We start from the raw sequence: 19,379 nt of genomic DNA, 5'->3' as shown, positions 1-19,379 counted from the left end.
AAGTGGGAGTATCGTGGTTAATCCCACTAGTTGTGAAATTGAATGTGCACTTAATGATTTAGGTACATTGCGTTAAAGCTCGGAAGTGCTAAATCATCATCCTTGTGACAAGGTGGGTGGAGTAATTATATGTATGTGTATATAGCGTATTTATTTGTGAATGTTATGGTATGAACCACCGAGCCGGTAGTGCCATAACATGTGTGGATTAGATGTGAACCACGAGCTGGTAGCATCGAGTGTGAACCATGAGCCGGTAGCACTATAAACTAAGATGTGAACCACGAGACGGTAGCATCGAGTGTGAACCACGAGCCGGTAGCACTATAAACGAGTATGACTCAAAAGCGTATGGTGTGAACCACGAGCCGGTAGCACCATAGCGATATTGGTTAACCGTATTGAGATTGTTGTTTTGTTTAGCATATTACATATATATATATTGAGTTGAGTATATGCTAATGAAGTGGTGTGATAATGTACGACTTGTTAGTGTTACGGGTATGTTGACATGCTATTTGAGTTACAAGTTTGTATGAGGTATTTGGTATTGTGATTGCAAATGGATAGGTTATATATATGTATGTATAATTGTTGCACTCACTAAGCATTGCTTACCCTCTCGTTGTTTATCATTTTATAAGTTCCGGCTTGGACAAGGGTAAGGGAATACGGTTGGATTAGTTGTCTCCCGTTTATGTTGACAGGGGGTGCTTTTGGTGCTAGCTTTTTGAAGTTGGCCTAACGTTTTGGGTAGTTTAGCCCCAAACCGTGCTCGGGTGTCGTTTGGATTATAAACTATCATTGTAGTGGGTCAAACTTGTATAAAACTTAATTAATGGCCTTCGTGCCTTTTGTAAACATTTAAATTGACCTACGTTTAAATGGAACTTGTGAAATGGTTTACATATTTAATTGACGCGTAAATGTGTATTATAAAAAAAAATTATCGTATGGAATACGGGTTGGGTTGTTTCATACTAACAAACAACGAATCGGGTTTGCATTCTCCTCTTTGATCATTGATGAATTGCTTTATTTGAATTCGTAAGCTATTTATGTTTGTATTTAGGAACCTTTTCTTTGAAGCTTGATGTTGTATACATAAGACATAGTATTAAATGTTCAGATAAACAGATTCTGCCCCCAATATCTAAGGAGTCAATTAATTAGTTTCTTATGAATGATTTTTCCTTGAATTGAATAATGAAATATACATTTAATGTATATATATGGTTTTAAACCTATATGTGGTATAATATTGAAAAATTCATGGGTTTAATACTTAGATTTACAATTTTATTCTTAAAAATTTGTACCAATTATAAGTGTTAGTTGTATGAACATCAAGACATGATAAGGGTGAGCATGACAACACCTATGTACACAATGACAAGATGATAATACTAAAAAAAAATTGAAAAGACATGGAAGAAATGTAAAAATTTTTGAAAAGACATGGAAGAAATGTAGCAACTCATTTCAATTTAGTATGAATACTAATAAGAATGACAAACCTTGTTTAACTTTGCTTCAACATGATTGGAATCCGGGGTGAGTAATACATCTCTAGGAAACGTGACATCAGCTTCACCATCATTCGGTTCATTAATTTTTCCTTCTCCTATTTTTAAAATCCAATCCGCAAATTCACTTAACTCTTTTCTATGGTTATCATCACTACCAGAAATAAGACGCATATTTTTAGTAAGTCTCAAAACTTTGCAATGCTTCCACAAGTGTGAAGAATGAATGGAAGCGTCAACAATTTCAGCTCTTGTTCCTTTTTGTATAACAGGTAGAATCTGATGAAAATCACCACCAAAGACTACAACCTTTCCTCCAAAAGGCGGGTCTTTATTAGGCGATCTTATTATATCTCTCATTTTACAATCAAAGGCCTCAAAACAGTGTATGTGCATCAAAGGAGCTTCATCCCAAATGATTAGCTTCGCCTTGTTCAATAGTGCTGCCAATTCACTATCTGGTTAGATAGAACAAAATGAATCTTCAAGAATATTTATTGGAATTGTAAATCGTGAATGAGCTGTGCATCCACCAGTAAGTAATAAAGCTGCGATACCACTAGAGGCAACATTAATTACAATGTCGCCACGTGAACGAATAGCTGCATCAAGTGTTTTCCAAACAAATGTCTTCCCAGTTCCACCATATCCATATAAAAAAATAAACCATAATCATCATTATCTACAGAATCTAGTATCATTTGGTATACGTTTTGCTATTCTTCTATTAGTCTGGAGTGGCTGGAAAGATATTCCTGTTCCATAGCTTCAATATCCCCATTTCGTCATGCATAAGCATGTTGCAAGAATGACTTATGTAATGATAATCTGGAAAAGGCATATTTGGGATTTTTTTTAAGCTACTACCAGAACTATTCAGCATTTTTTCTATCTTAACAAGAGACAGATTGTACAGAACTTCTCTCAATTGATTTGTATCTGCAACATTATGTTTAAAAATTTATTATTAATATGAGATACATAAAATTTTTGAACTTACTTAACAATCATAAAAATTATTTTGATAAACATTGCTTATAAATGAAAAATCCTTACCATTTAATTTCAAATGCGGTGGACATTCATGTTTAAGATCATCTGAGAGTAGATCTTTTGTTGCTGTCCAAACTCTATCTGGGAAACATAAACTATCAGAAGTTATCAAAGAAACAAATAATTGATGACAAAACTCTCATGATGCCCATTCATGTGTCTCTTTCAATGAAGCAATATACTCAGAGTCATCGGAGAGTAGTCCTAAGGCAAAACAAGCATCTTTGAACGTATCATAAACCTTATTATCAACAGTTCTTATGTCTTCAAAACAAGTAGGTCCCCTAACTTTATTTAGGAGTATTCGGAGATAATACGACTCACCTGACTTTGGAGGCACAAAATTAATGCGACCAACAGTTCTCTGTCCAATTCTTTTTGTCCATTTTCTAATATCATCTTTCCATACATAATATCTTGGAAACTCAACGTACGTTAATGGACGGGAATTTGCATCATGTTTGTTACACTCCATCCACTCTAAGAACATGGACGTTCCAACAGATGGTTTTGTCAATACATCTTCAATATCTTCATCTCCATCAAAATATATAGGTTGATGATTGGGTCGATGGAATTGTAGTCTATATACAATAGGAGTTCTATAAAGAATTTCATAATTGAATAGTCTCCACGACGCCTCACATGCTAAAACGTAACGACAACTAAAATACTCAGCAATTTCATCTCTCTACTTTTTTTTTACCTATATTGCTATCACACGAACGTTCTACTGCCATTGTTATTCTATCTGGGCCTTTATTAATATACTTGAAAAGATACTTAATCGCTCCAAGCTGATTGCACCATTCTACATTTATGTGTGCACGATACTGTTTCAATAGGGTCTTATTGTACGGAACCACATTCCTGAAAGAAAAAAAAATGTTGTTAACTTTTTATATATTTTTAAGTTATAGTAATATTATAGATGTGTAAACCTTATGTTTGAATCATAAACGATACTCATAGATGTTATGTCATATAAATATGTATGCAATTACAGGAAAAACAATGCAATTCTATAAGTCAAAATAAAAGCAATATTATAAAAAACTATCAAAGGATTATAAATTATGGGTTGATCGGTAAAATATAGAAATACATAAAGATACAAGTTTTCAAATATTGATTTTTTTTGTTAAATAGTATTAAAACAATTAAATGTTGCAAATATAGAAATCTTAATAAATGTTTTACAGAATTAGTAAAACCGGATTTTGGAACTACACTTTGTCATTTATTACCCAAAAGCATAGTTAGGAACTACGCATTGGATTCTCTCTGCTTATATTTCTGCATCTATGATCATTTAAAACAAAACTTCGTTACGCAAGACGGAGTTCAAACTCCATTTTTGTTTAAAAAGTGACAAACCGGAGTTCCAACCTCCTGTTTTACTAATTTTGTATAATATAGTACAACATTTCTAATTTTGCAACATTTAAATATATGATTCATATTTAAAAAAAAGCCTTATTTATTGTAAAATATATGTTGATTTTTATAAATATAAAAGAATACTTATTACATTAACTAACCTGCAATCCAACTTCTTGTCACCTTTCATAATATAATTACCATCATCTCGTCTCCTATAGATTGGGTATGCATCTCCATCAACACGCTTCTCTAATGCAAAATCCTTGGGAAAATGCTTTGAACATTTTCCTATTTGCATGCAAGGACATCCAGGATGATCCGGTCCACATGGACCGTGTATCATAAAATCAGACACAAGCTCATACAATTCAGGATCTCCATCCTTGTTTGGAATTTCAGCTGTAATAACTCGATCGATGTCTGAAGGATTGGGGAGTTTGTGATCTTTGTCGAGAAAAATACATATGTGACAGTGTGGAAGTCCACTTTTTTAAAATTCAACTACGTAGACAACTACAATTAAAGAAAAAAGAAAAAACAACATTTAATTATGTAGTAAAAAGGTGATAAATAAGAATAGTATATAATGTAAACAAATAGTATAAATGTAAGAAGATGAATTACAAAAATAATTAAAAAGTATCTTACGGGCAACGACAGGTCCGAACATTTTTTTAACCTTTATTTGATAAATTAGAGATTCTAATTTTATCTTAAATATGCGAGTAATTATATCTGGCCTGTCTTCCGTTTTAAATCCTCTGATTCAACAAATCTAACAATTTCTAGCCACTTAGGATTGCAAGTAAACGTTATAAACAGATCAGGATATCCATATGCCCTAACAATAGCCATTGCATCCAAATAATTTTGATGCATATATCTAGCTCCACCAGTAAAAGACGAAGAAAGTATTATACGACATCTCATTTCAGAAACTCCATCCTGACTAGCCTCGTCTGCGTCATACAAGTTATTCAAATCTGTAACTCTCAGGATTTTTTGGTTTTTACGGAGATATGACAATCTAGCATTTTCTACCATAGTATATGCATCAACAATGAATTGCTGTAACAACTTCCTTGAGATAAGTAATAAGAAAACTTCACCAACACGACTTTGTAATGAAATGCAAAGAATTCCCTTAAGGTTAAACGTGAATGACCAGAAACATCTTGACTTTCAATCCCTCTATGGTAAGTATCAAGCATATAGCCATCTTTAGCATACGGAAATAACAACGGGTATTGTAGTGCCAAGTAAGATGGATGGTACTCACTAATACGTTGCAACTGCTTCAATTTAGTCTCCAATATAATATCTCGTTTGTCAGCTCTACCATCAATATCACCTACTATAATGGCCGCAACTTCGTCTGTCGTTGGTAGATTATAAGTACGACCATCTTTATCTCTACGACCAATAAGCCTAATCCTGATCTGTTCATGTGGGTTAAACTAAAACCTGTCTCTTGCCATACAAAATTTCTCAACCAACGGGTTCACACAGTCTAACAAACCCTTGAGTTCGTGTACCATCTGAAATTCTAAGGAAAACGGAGTGGACACATTTTTTGAGGTGGAAGAACTGCATTAATTTGAAATAAATGATACATGATTACGTATAACAAAAATTAGAAACTATACTTACGACACGTACATAAAATGTGAACCTAATTATATAAAAAAATTAATATAATTTTAAACAAAAAGGAATAAAATGTTATTACCTATATGCATTAATTCTGATTTTTGCTTCATTTGCCGTGTCATATATATAAAGCTGACAAAACGTAGGTTCATCTCCTTCATCTGGGAGCACACTACCTGCTAAGTGATAATTTTGTCCACACATTCTATAAACATATGGGCCACGTCCGGAGTTAATTTTGTGATCTACTTTACCACCTATGGATGTGAAGCTGAACATCATATTATATCGCCTTATATTCTCAATGAAATTTTGACTTTTTTCACAATTCCCTTTGTAGAGGTTTAATAATAACGGTGGTGGTTGTTCTAATAGCGGAATCTCAACTTTTGAGTTATAGCAACATAGAGAATAAACTTGTTTCTTTAAACCTCTATTACCACGCAGTGCCTCTGATCTCCAAAGTTTAGCATTCCAAACGTTACATACAAAAGTTGGATCTCCATTGTCCTTGTAGTCTAAAATAATGTAAAATCAATTGTTTAAATTATAATAATATGTATGTTTCATTTAATTTAGTTAGATGTTAAATAGTTATTATGGATTCATATTAGACATGTGTAGAGACACGTCCTAATCCATCTGGATGAATACATTATATTTGGTTACATCGCGAGGTACTTGACCTCTATATGATACATTTTACAAACATTGCATTCGTTTTTAAAAGACAAACTTTCATTTCATCAAAAGTTGACAGGCATGCATACCATTTCATAATATATCTAAACTATAAATGACTTGATAATATTCTTGATGAATTCAATGACTCGAATAAACGTCTTTTGAAATATGTCATGAATGACTCCAAGTAATATTTCTAAAATGAGAAAATGCACAGCGAAAGATTTCTTTCATACCTGAGAATAAACATGCTTTAAAGTGTCAACCAAAAGGTTGGTGAGTTCATTAGTTTATCATAACAATCATTTCCATTATTTAAATAGACCACAAGATTTCCTTTTTTCAATAATCATACACTCGCAAGTGTTTACAAATCATTCATATGGATTGAACACCTGGTAACCGACATTAACATCATGCATATAGAATATCCCCAAAACAGAAATCCATCTGTATAATATAAACTCGAAGTACTAAAGCATACCATTTTCCAGTATGGGGGAGTTAGTGCCCGTAGATCTACCTTTAGGATTCACGTCAATTAGGGTGTCTGTTCCCTAATTCTTAGGCTACCAAGCTAAAAGGGGCATATTCTATTTGATAATCCAACCATAGAATGTAGTTTCGATTACTTGTGTCTATTTCGTAAAACATTTATAAAAGCAGCGCATGTATTCTCAGTCCCAAAAATATATATTGCAAAAGCATTTAAAAAGGGAGCAAATGAAACTCACCATATTGTATTTTGTAGTAAAAATACATATGATAAAACTGAACAATGTAGGGTTGGCCTTGGATTCACGAACCTATATCATTTGTATATATATTAACACATATAATTGTAATCGAACAAAGTTGTATATATATATTTATTATAATGTATTTTTAAATGATAATTTATTGTTATGTATATATTAAATTTAATATTTATATTTATATATGTGTTTATATTATTACTTATAATACTTTAAAATATTTATATACCCTATATGTAATTTAGTTTTTATTGTAGTTAATAATATTTCATATAAAAATATAGTATGTAATATGCTTTTGATATATAAATCTCTTTTGTTTGTAAAATTAATAATTATAATACTACTAAAGTGAGGATAATAATACTAATATCTGGATATAAAAATGATAAAATGATAGTTTTATTATTAATGATTCTTTTAATATTAGTATAGTTGTAATAATAATAATAATGATAATGATAATAGTAGTAAAAATAATAGTAATAATAATAATATAGTTGTAAAAATAATAATTTTTAATAATAACACTACTAATAATGATTATGATAATATTAATAATAATAGCACTTATGTTAATAATAAATATGATATTACAAATAATAATAATGACAAAATAATATTATTCCAAAATCTTTAATCTATATATTTATAACACTTAATAATATTTCTAATGATCATAATAATGTTAATATTAATAATAATAGTATTAATACTTAATGATATTAGTATATAAAAAAATGATAATAATAATAATAATTATAATATTAATAATAATAATAACAACAATAATAATAATAATATAACCATAATAATAATAATAATAATAATAATAATAATAATAATAATAATAATAATAATAATAATAATAATAATAATTTTAATAAGGAACTACCTTAAAATGCTCGGATAAAAAAAATCGCCACTAGTCGGGCTCGAACCTGAGACCTCTCGTTAACTAACACATCACCCTAACCATACTTCTGTTTCTGATTATCTGATTTAATTGGTAACAAAGATGTATTTAACTCCTATCGTTTCTGTACCCTTTTCTTCCTTCAAACCAAAACAATCGACCAATACTCAAATACAATCATATACTCTAATTACCAAATTAATTTATAACAGAAACAGAAACGTTTAGATGGTAAGTGAATTATCAAAACAGATAAAAAAAATTAAACATACTTGATTACAACATCATTTTTATGATGAACATGAACTCAGTTGGTGATTTTAAAATCCAAACACTTTTAGACCGTGATTTCTTCATAAGATAAATCATAAATCACTCCTAGAAAGTTTATAAATCATTAATTTTACTGAAAGCTTTAAAACAGTTTCAAATTTTTCAATGAACACTGAAGTTTATTTTTTTTTAAATTCTTACTTTGACCCCTAAATTCGAAATGATAAGGAGGAATTGAAAGTTGATATTTTACAGAGAGTTTAAACAAAAGATTCCTAATAATACCTCATTATCACATTTTGAAATTGAATTCGAATTTTGACTATTGTTACTCACAATTATGAACACTAAGAACTTGAAATTCAATTGACAATTTTTGAGCATTTTAGATAATAATTACAATATGAAATAAGTTTTAAACAACTTCTAAAAACTATCTGGATCTTCAATTTTACTCAAAACATCAAACTGATTTCGAATTTTACCAAGAACGAATCCTTTGACTTTTGAAATCGACACTTTGACTCCAGAATTTGAATTCAATTCAATGAATTGAACTCTGAGACTTTACAGATAGTTTAAGCAAAAGAATCCTAACAACACTACACTTACGGATTTTGAAGTTTAATTCGTTTTTAAAGTTTTTGAAAAAAATGACACAAGAACAGGGACATACTCGGTTATATGTATATATATATATATATTTTTTTTCTGTTTTTCGATTTCTGAAAGAAGTTAGTAAGGAATTATTTAGAATAATGGAGTGATGGATACCTGTAACAAATTCCGACCAAAACAAATTCAACTACAGTATTGATTGAGATTTAAAACAGATTCGTACTCTTTTTATTTATTTATTTAATATTTCACAGCTATGATAAAGGTATTATATATAATTGAACAAGATTGTTGTTTAGTGAAGCTTTGCAGTTGACTAGTAATCACTTTAGGGACAAATACAGAATTTAATTACAGCTTGATTGATACAGGTAACAGATTACACGATTTAAGTTTATATAATCTATATAATTATTATTAATACTTAATAAATATTTTAGTAACAATAATACTTATATTAGTAATAATTATAAATAATAATAATAATACTAATAATATTATTGATAAAGAAAATAATAACAAATAATCATAGTAACTTCAAATTATAATTTTACTTCTAATGGTTATAACAAAGTAAATGTATAAATTTTGTATCTTTTATTAAATAGTAATATAATAATATTAATATTAATATCTAATATAATGAAATTAAATATAACATTTATTTTAACTTGTAACTAAATATGTCATAGTTGATGATTGTATAATATATATATATATATATATATATATATATATATATATATATATATATATATATATATATATATATATATATATATATATATACTATTTATACTTTATAATATAATAATTATTTATAGAATTCATATTCAAAATAATATATATTTTCATATATCGTTAATTATTCTATTTATTATTTTACATTTTTAATTCTAATTGTCTAAAGGTATTTTATTGAGTCAAAATATTATATATATACTTTTATATATATATATATATATATATATATATATATATATATATATATATATATATATATATATATATATATATATATATATATATATATATATATATACTTACATATTTGTTATACATAATTGTTCGTGAATCGTCGGAAGCAGTCGAAGGTCAATTGAATATATGAACATCGTTTCACAATTTTCTAGACTCAACATTACATACTTTGTTTATCATATCGAAATAATATAAAGGTTAAGTTTAAATTTAGTCGGAAATTCTCGGGTCGTCACAGTACCTACCCGTTAAAGAAATTTCATCCCGAAATTTGATTGGAATGGTCATGGTTGACATTAAGTATGTTTTCATGACTCACACGAGCTGGAATTTAGAGTTTTATCATCAGTGAATGATTTGGATAAAACAAATCATTCATGTAAAGAGTACGAGTGAAGCTGTCACAAAAGAGTGAGATGAGTAAATGCAGGTTCGTCTTTACCGGTGACGTAGTCACGGTTGATTTCCGGAATTTAAGGGATTTACGGTAAATCTTTGTAATAAGATTCGATTCTCCGGTAATTAAGGACATTAAGATTCTCTTTGGTTAAATGCAATAATCTGTTTCGATTGCTTTGTCGGATATTTCACTATAAATCCACCCTCTTCATTTCTTTTATATTTTGGAGTTCCATGCTTATGTTTTCTCTTCCCGACTTTAAGTCAAGCGAATAGTGGTCCAGAATTTATAGATATGAAATTTTGAATGAACCTAACTAATGTTCTCAGAGAGAAATTGTAATAGCACGATCTTGATTGGTTAAATTACCAGAATTCAAGAGAAAAGATAGAACTATCAGAAAGATATGTTCTTGATATGTTTGGAGATTAAGTAGAATGTAAGAGTCGGGTAACATGGCACATGATGATGTTATGGTCTGTGAATCATCACGTTCCATTAGTAACTCAGCATGACTTACTGTAATATAATCACGTTGATCAAGTGTCATTATATTATACTAACTCATGCTTCAGTTCCCAACACTACTTCAAAAACATTCATATTTTAAGTTCGAATTTTTCAGAATTTAGAAACTAAAGCAGTTTCTTTTCTGATGCAACACCGATATTGTTAAGAGATAAAAGATTTCAGGTAAGAATAGTTATGAAAGTATCTTCAGAAATATCGAGGATATTTATAATGAAAGATACGATGATATCTTAGAATTTCTAATTTCGATGGATGATGATGAAGACCGTCCGTAAAAGTGTAGAGACAGGAGTAAAGTATATGTTAATGACTTCGGCAGATACTGAATCATTTAGATTCTTAGAAGGGAGGTTTATTCTTTGTGATTTGTCCACAGTTTCCTTCATAGTTTCGCATAATCCGCTTTTCGGTACTAAATTTTCTATTGAGCGTTTCCAACACTTCATTCTTTATCATCAAACTTTTGACCGTTACGGTTGTCTACAGTTTCTGCTCTTTCATTCAGTTTTTTTTTTTCAAAATTCAGAGTATTAATTCGCAGACTGAGTGCTTTTTACAATTTCAGAATTGAAGATCATAATTCTAGGAGATGAATGTTATATGTATGCATATAACTGTTGCTGTAGACATGCTGCGAGATTCAAAATACTGATTTGCCAATTCTCGATAATTGGTATGGCAATTCTCGTTACAAGATGCGGATGAGTATATGATAGGGTTTTAACGAACAAATATAATGGTTCTTCGGAGAGACTTAAGCCAATGAGTAATGAAGTTGCTGGTAAGTTTACTGCTAATGTGGTGGAATATAAATAGTTCCCCGGTAACGATGACGAAAAGCAAACTTATATATCGAGGTTATAATAAGGCTAATTCGAATGAAAGTCGAAGTTAATTTGCTGGAGCTGTGGCAAAATTGACTAATTTGAAAAAGAATTGCAATGCTATTTTCGATAATAACAATGCCAACGGAGTTAGCACAGATACGTGTTAAACGTTTACTCAGGTTCCGAGTGTTTTCAGGTGCATGACTATATGCATAAATCTTTTCTTTCGTAGATGAAGTGCGGTTGGTTCATCATCTCGATTGAGGTGTTTTCAAGAATCATGAAAGGTTTGAACGCAGATTGTAATCGTCAAGATACAAATGAGGTTTAAGATGAAATCAAGTGGCAAACTTGAAGAGATGTTTAGTTTCATATGTTATAATCAATATTTTAATTCATTTTAATTGTTCAATATTATTAGTCCACAGTCGATAGTCCACAGTTAACAGTCCAATAATTCATATATAGTTTAATATATAATATTCGAATTAATTAATACGTATCGTGACCCGTGTACATGTCTCAGACTCAATCACAACTCAAGTTATATATATTATTTGAGAATCAACCTCAACCCTGTATAGCTAACTCTATCATTACTGCATATAGAGTGTCTATGGTTATTCCAAATAATATATATAAATGCGTCGATATGATATGTCAAAACCTTGTATACGTGTCCCGATATTTAAAATGCGTAAATAACAGTATTTAAATGACGATAAATAAAGTGCGTAAAATAAATAACAGAATGTATATGACAATAAATAAAATTGCGAGAATTAAATTGCGATAAAATAAATTGCGATAATTAAATGTACAATAAGGAATTAACAGTTAGCTAGGAACAGTTAGCTAGGATTTTGTTACTGTGGATTCTTAACAAAATTTCTCATAGTTAATTTATTTGTTTCTAACAAATTTTTATTTTGTCCAATGTTTTCTTCATTATGCCACTTGTCGGATTCTGATAGGTCAAATCCAAATATGAAATTGAATGAAAATGGTTATTCTGTAGTGAACGGATACGTATATCGATGGATGTAAGTAGGATTGTAAATGACTGTTAAATCAGATTCGAAGAATGTACAGTGTAACTTACTAATGTGAAAACTAAATATTCCTCGGGTATTACTTACCCGTTAAAATATTTTCACCATTAACAGTTTGTACGAAAGAATTTTTAATTACAATCTTTATAAAAATATATATACATATATATTTTCTTCAGATATAATCATGGATTTAATGAGTTAATGTGATATTAATCTCATTTGATTTATTGTTAGAACAAGAATATATAATCTCTAAAATATTAGAGATTACATAATTGCCATACTGAATGAAGATTATTGATGTAGAACGATGATTATACTCGAGGTATGGAATGAGATGTTGAGGTGCGTGATGTTGAAACTTGGGTTGTTGGTGGTACTGGTGTTGCCGGTGCTGTTGCTGAAGCTGGTAGGTTTTGCACCACGTTTTCCAAATTAATTACTTGAGCGCGAAGTTCGTTGACTTCTTTGATTACTTCGGGATGATTGTCGGTAAGAACGAGTGAATGAATAAGGTTTAGAATCTGAGATAGTATGTAATCATGACGAGATATTCGGGAAATGAGGGTGAAAATGGTGTTTCGGACTAGTTCGCTGGTAAGTGTTTCAGGTTCTTCGTCAAAACGTGAATTTGGTTGATGGAAAGGATCGCCTTCTTTTTGTCTCCATTGATTTAGTAGGCTACGAACCCATCAAATGAATTGGTTGATTCATTCTAGGACACTACTTTCGGAGCTTAGGTGAAACTCCATATCGAAATAGTTGTCGGAATCCGAGGAATTCGAATTGGTTGAGGGATTCATCTCGTACGATCAGATGAAGGATTTTCGATAAGAAATAGATTATAGGATGTTGATTAGTACCCTGTAATACATAATTTACATATGCATATATAATACTAAAATCCCATACATTACGGAGGAATCTACGGAAGCTGTCAGGCAAAGGTAACAATAACATATACGTTAAGATATGAATTTATCTATACACTGTCTATGCAATAGAGGCAGTAAGATGTGTCTAGACTTTAAGGATGATAAGCAAATAATTTTCGACACTAAATGATAAGCAAAACTTTTGACATGCAGACACGGTCGAAGTCCAGACCCACTAATGCATCTAAACAACTATCAGTTAGACACACTAATGCAAGACCTGGTTCGCTAAGACCACCGATCTGATACCACCTGTAGAGACCAGTCCTAATCCATCTGGATGAATACATTACATTTGGTTACATCGCGAGGTACTTGACCTCTATATGATACATTTTACAAACATTGCATTCGTTTTTAAAAGACAAACTTTCATTTCATCGAAAGTTGACAGGCATGCATACCATTTCATAATATATCTAAACTATAAATGACTTGATAATATTCTTGATGAACTCAATGACTTGAATGCAACGTCTTTTGAAATATGTCATGAATGACTCCAAGTAATATCTCTAACATGAGCAAATGCACAACGGAAGATTTCTTTCATACCTGAGAATAAACATGCTTTAAAGTGTCAACCAAAAGGTTGGTGAGTTCATTAGTTTATCATAACAATCATTTCCATTATTTAAATAGACCACAAGATTTCCTTTATTGAATAATCATACACTCGCAAGTGTTTAAAAATCATTCATATGGATTGAACACCTGGTAACCGACATTAACATCATGCATATAGAATATCCTCAAAACAGAAATCCATCTGTATAATATAAACTCGAAGTACTAAAGCATACCATTTTCCAATATGGGAGGAGTTAGTGCCCGTAGATCTACCTTTAGGATTCGCGTCAATTAGGGTGTCTGTTCCCTAATTCTTAGGCTACCAAGCTAAAAGGGACATATTCTATTTGATAATCCAACCATAGAATGTAGTTTCGATTACTTGTGTCTATTTCGCAAAACATTTATAAAAGCAGCGCATGTATTCTCAGTCCTAAAAATATATATTGCAAAAGCATTTAAAAAGAGAGCAAATGAAACTCACCATATTGTATTTTGTAGTAAAAATACATATGATAAAACTGAACAATGCAGGGTTGGCCTTGGATTCACGAACCTATATCATTTGTATATATATTAACACATATAATTGTAATCGAACAAAGTTGTATATATATATTTATTATAATGTATTTTTAAATGATAATTTATTGTTATGTATATATTAAATTTAATATTTATATTTATATATGTGTTTATATTATTACTTATAATACTTTAAAATATTTTTATACCCTATATGTAATTTAGTTTTTATTGTAGTTAATAATATTTCATATAAAAATATAGTATGTAATATGCTTTTGATATATAAATCTCTTTTGTTTGTAAAATTAATAATTATAATACTACTAAAGTGAAGATAATAATACTAATATCTGGATATAAAAATGATAAAATGATAGTTTTATTATTAATGATTCTTTTAATATTAGTATAGTTGTAATAATAATAATAATGATAATAGTAGTAAAAATAATAGTAATAATAATAATATAGTTGTAAAAATAATAATTTTTAATAATAACACTACTAATAACGATTATGATAATATTAATAATAATAGCACTTATGTTAATAATAAATATGATATTACAAATAATAATAATGACAAAATAATATTATTCCAAAATCTTTAATCTATATATTTATAACACTTAATAATATTTCTAATGATCATAATAATGTTAATATTAATAATAATAATAATAGTATTAATACTTAATGATATTAGTATATAAAAAAAATGATAATAATAATAATAATTATAATACTAATAATAATAATAATAATAACAACAACAACAATAATAATAATAATAATAACCATAATAATAATAATAATAATAATAATAATAATAATAATAATAATAATAATAATAATTTTAATAATAATAATAATTTTAATAAGGAACTACCTTAAAATGCTCGGATAAAAAAAACGCCACTAGTCGGGCTCGAACCCGAGACCTCTCGTTAACCGACACAGCACCCTAACCATACTTCTGTTTCTGATTATCTGATTTAATTGGTAACAAGAATGTATTTAACTCCTATCGTTTCTGTACCCTTTTCTTCCTTCAAACCAAAACAATCGACCAATACTCAAATACAATCATATACTCTAATTACCAAATTAACTTATAACGGAAAAAGAAACGTTTAGATGGTAAGTGAATTATCAAAATAGATAATAAAAAAAAGTAAACAGACTTGATTACAGCATCGTTTTTATGATGAACATGAACTCAGTTGGTGATTTTAAAATCCAAACACTTTTAGACCATGATTTCTTCATAAGATAAATCATAAATCACTCCTAGAAAGTTTATAAATCATTAATTTTACTGAAAGCTTTAAAACAGTTTCAAATTTTTCAATGAACACTGACGTTGATTTTTTTTTTAAATTCTTACTTTGACCCCTAAATTCGAAATAATAAGGAGGAATTGAAGGTTGATATTTTACAGAGAGTTTAAACAAAAGATTCCTAATAATACCTCATTATCACATTTTGAAATTGAATTCGAATTTTGACTATTATTACTCACAATTATGAACACTAAGAACTTGAAATTCAATTGACAATTTTTGAGCGTTTTAGATAATAATTACAATATGAAATAAGTTTTAAACAACTTCTAGAAACTATCTGGATCTTCAATTTTACTCAAAACATCAAACTGATTTCGAATTTTACCAAGAACGAATCCTTTGACTTTTGAAATCAACACTTTGACTCCAGAATTTGAATTCAATTCAATGAATTGAACTCTGAGACTTTACAGATAGTTTATACAAAAGAATCCTAACAACACTACACTTAACGATTTTGAAGTTTAATTCGTTTTTAAAGTTTTTGAAAAAATGACACAAGAACAGGGACATACTCGGTTATATATATATATATATATATATATATATATATATATATATATTCTGTTTTTCGATTTTTGAAAGAAGTTAGTAAGGAATTATTTAGAGGAATGGAGTGATGGATACCTGTAACAAATTCCAACCAAAACAAAAATCAACTACAGTATTGATTGAGATTTAAAACAGATTCGTACTCTTTTTTTATTTATTTAATATTTCACAGCTATGATAAAGGTATTATATATAATTGAACAAGATTGTTGTTTAGTGAAGCTTTGCAGTCGACTAGTAATCACTTTAGGGACAAATACAGAATTTAATTAGTTCTTGATTGATACAGGTAACAGATTACACGGTTTAAGTTTATATAATCTATATAATTATTATTAATACTTAATAAATATTTTAGTAACAATAATACTTATATTAGTAATAATTATAAATAATAATAATAATACTAATAATATTATTAATAAAGAAAATAATAACAAATAATCATAGTAACTTCAAATTATAATTTTACTTCTAATGGTTATAACAAAGTAAATGTATAAATTTTGTATCTTTTATTAAATAGTAATATAATAATATTAATATTAATTTCTAATATAATGAAATTAAATATAACATTTATTTTAACTTGTAACTAAATATGTCATAGTTGATTATTGTATAATACATATATATATATATATATATATATTAAATATTTACTATTTATACTTTACAATATAATAATTATTTATAGAATTCATATATATATATATATATATATATATATATACAGATTCACAATAATATATATTTTTATATATCTTTAATTATTCTATTTATTATTTTACATTTTTAATTCTAATTGTCTAAAGGTATTTTATTGACTCAAAATATTATATAGATACTTATATTTATATTTATATATATATATACTTACATATTTGTTATACACAATTGTTCGTGAATCGTCGGAAGCAGTCGAAGGTCAATTGAATATATGAACATCGTTTCAAAATTTTCTAGACTCAACATTACATACTTTGTTTATCGTATCGAAATTATATAAAGGTTAAGTTTAAATTTAGTCGGAAATTCCCGGGTCGTCACAACATGTTATATAAGATTGTGTAACAATGTAATGCAAACCTGAAACATATGTTTTTTGATTACAACTGCTTTAGCCTCCACTTTGTTCAGAGTAAGCGGTACCTGTATATACATATTATAAATGTTATAATGATTAACATATGACAACTAAATGGGAAAAAAATATAGCTTATCGTGTACATATATATGTATATAACAATACATTTATATATACAATATATATATATATATATATATATATATATATATATATATATATATATATATATATATATATATATATATATATATATATATATATAAAGATATAATATAGAAATAATATATGCATAATAATACTTGACAAATTAGTTTGAGTTGAATTCGACTGAATTGAGAGTGGTTCCAGATTTATGTTATTGTATTTTGATCGACGACGTCCTTGTGTAGGTTGCGCGTTAACTGAAGTGTTCTGCGATATGTTTGTTGATCCTGAATATTAAATAATATAAAATAACATCAGTTAAGATCTTAATAATAAAAAATCACTTTCTTAAATAATTTGTTTATGTAAAATAATGACAATCATCAGATTTTGTATGTGTATTGTTGAAAGTAGAAGGTTAATTTTACACTGTGATATTAAATGGATGATTAAGTCTAATAAGTGTAAAGAAATAAATGAGATTAGAATAAACCGGCGTTACTATGTTCAACATTTTCCAAGTTGAATGAGACAGGTATAATAGTGCGTTTTGTGTAATTTGGTGGGCGTCCTCTGCGTCTAGGTTCATAGCTGACCTTTGATTTTCTAAGAGAAACTGTATACAAAGTGTAAACATAAAATGTAGCAGATTAACTTTAAAATTACATAATTACATAATTAGTTTAAGATAAAGCATGTAAATATAACTTATTAAAACATGAGATTACCAAGTGATTGACTTGTAGATGCTTGGACATTGGTAACACACGACAGTGGAGTTCTAATTGAATATGGCTGAGATGAGTGGTGAACATGATTTGTTGACAATGGTTGAAGAGATGAAGGGGTATTAGGCGAATTGAATGTCGAACATGTTTGATATGTTTCTAAACAAAAAGTTAATGATAAACATAATAACAATATGAAAAATTATAGGTACAACGATTTAATAGTCATAAATAGAATAAGATTATAAATTTCATTATACGATGGTGTATTCTAAAATTGAATTAGAACAGCATGGTTTAAAATTATGATACTGTAACCAAGATTTAACAATAATATATGCATCTACAACCTGTAATTGAACAATGAAACATATAATAAATGGCATAACATAATTTTATTTATTGAAGCAGATTTTACCTAATTCGTTACCTGATTGTGAAATTCAAAATTGAGTTCTTGTAGAAGTACAAATTGATTGTTGGGTTGGGGTGTTTTCCTTGTCAGAATCATTTGCAGAATTCCATTTTGTACATACGTTTCTCTTAGAAGTGTGGAGTTGAGACATTGTTTACAATAGAGAGGTTAACAATTTGAAAATGATGATAATGTAAACTATGCAAAATTGAAGGCGGATTATTATGATGATAAGAACATTTAAATTTTAAATTTAATGGAAGTAATTTGAGATGGAAGTTTTAAAATTTAATATATGTATAACCTTTCCATGATTGTAGGTAGTTTTTCAATTAAATTGAACGATTTAAATATTAAATATAAATATATCTTAATTTGATTTTTTTAAAAAAATAATACTTATGTATTTACGGAGAATA

General features: G+C 28.4%; 1 protein-coding gene across 1 annotated transcript; it reads right to left on the bottom strand.

Moving 5' to 3' along the window:
• Window positions 1–1,499: 1,499 nt before the first annotated feature.
• LOC139849940 (uncharacterized) lies at window positions 1,500–19,111 on the bottom strand. The gene is made up of 14 exons (XM_071839549.1): window positions 19,015–19,111; window positions 18,311–18,433; window positions 17,973–18,104; window positions 5,750–6,130; window positions 5,622–5,634; window positions 5,498–5,549; window positions 5,119–5,401; window positions 4,703–4,999; window positions 4,121–4,406; window positions 3,286–3,449; window positions 2,904–3,227; window positions 2,583–2,660; window positions 2,394–2,465; window positions 1,500–1,984 (listed from the first exon to the last, which is right to left on the bottom strand). The coding sequence occupies exons 1-14, from the start codon at window positions 19,109–19,111 to the stop codon at window positions 1,500–1,502; spliced, it is 2,787 nt and encodes a 928-aa protein (XP_071695650.1).
• Window positions 19,112–19,379: the final 268 nt, after the last annotated feature.

Source organism: Rutidosis leptorrhynchoides, chromosome 5 (genome assembly GCF_046630445.1).
Source record: "Rutidosis leptorrhynchoides isolate AG116_Rl617_1_P2 chromosome 5, CSIRO_AGI_Rlap_v1, whole genome shotgun sequence".
In the NCBI taxonomy this organism is placed as follows: domain Eukaryota; kingdom Viridiplantae; phylum Streptophyta; class Magnoliopsida; order Asterales; family Asteraceae; genus Rutidosis; species Rutidosis leptorrhynchoides.
The sequence above is the reverse complement of the archived record's forward strand: the minus strand, read 5'-3'. Positions and strand labels throughout refer to the sequence as shown.

Bases quoted from the DNA above. Each gene is read 5' to 3' on its own strand.
- LOC139849940 (XM_071839549.1), bottom strand. From the start codon at position 19,111: ATGTCTCAACTCCACACTTCTAAGAGAAACGTATGTACAAAATGGAAT. The intron at 18,434-19,014 runs GTACTTCTACAA...CTTTGTATACAG, and splicing joins CCCAACCCAACAATCAATTT to TTTCTCTTAGAAAATCAAAG. The intron at 3,450-4,120 runs GTTAGTTAATGT...TTTTTCTTTCAG, and splicing joins GACAAGAAGTTGGATTGCAG to GAATGTGGTTCCGTACAATA.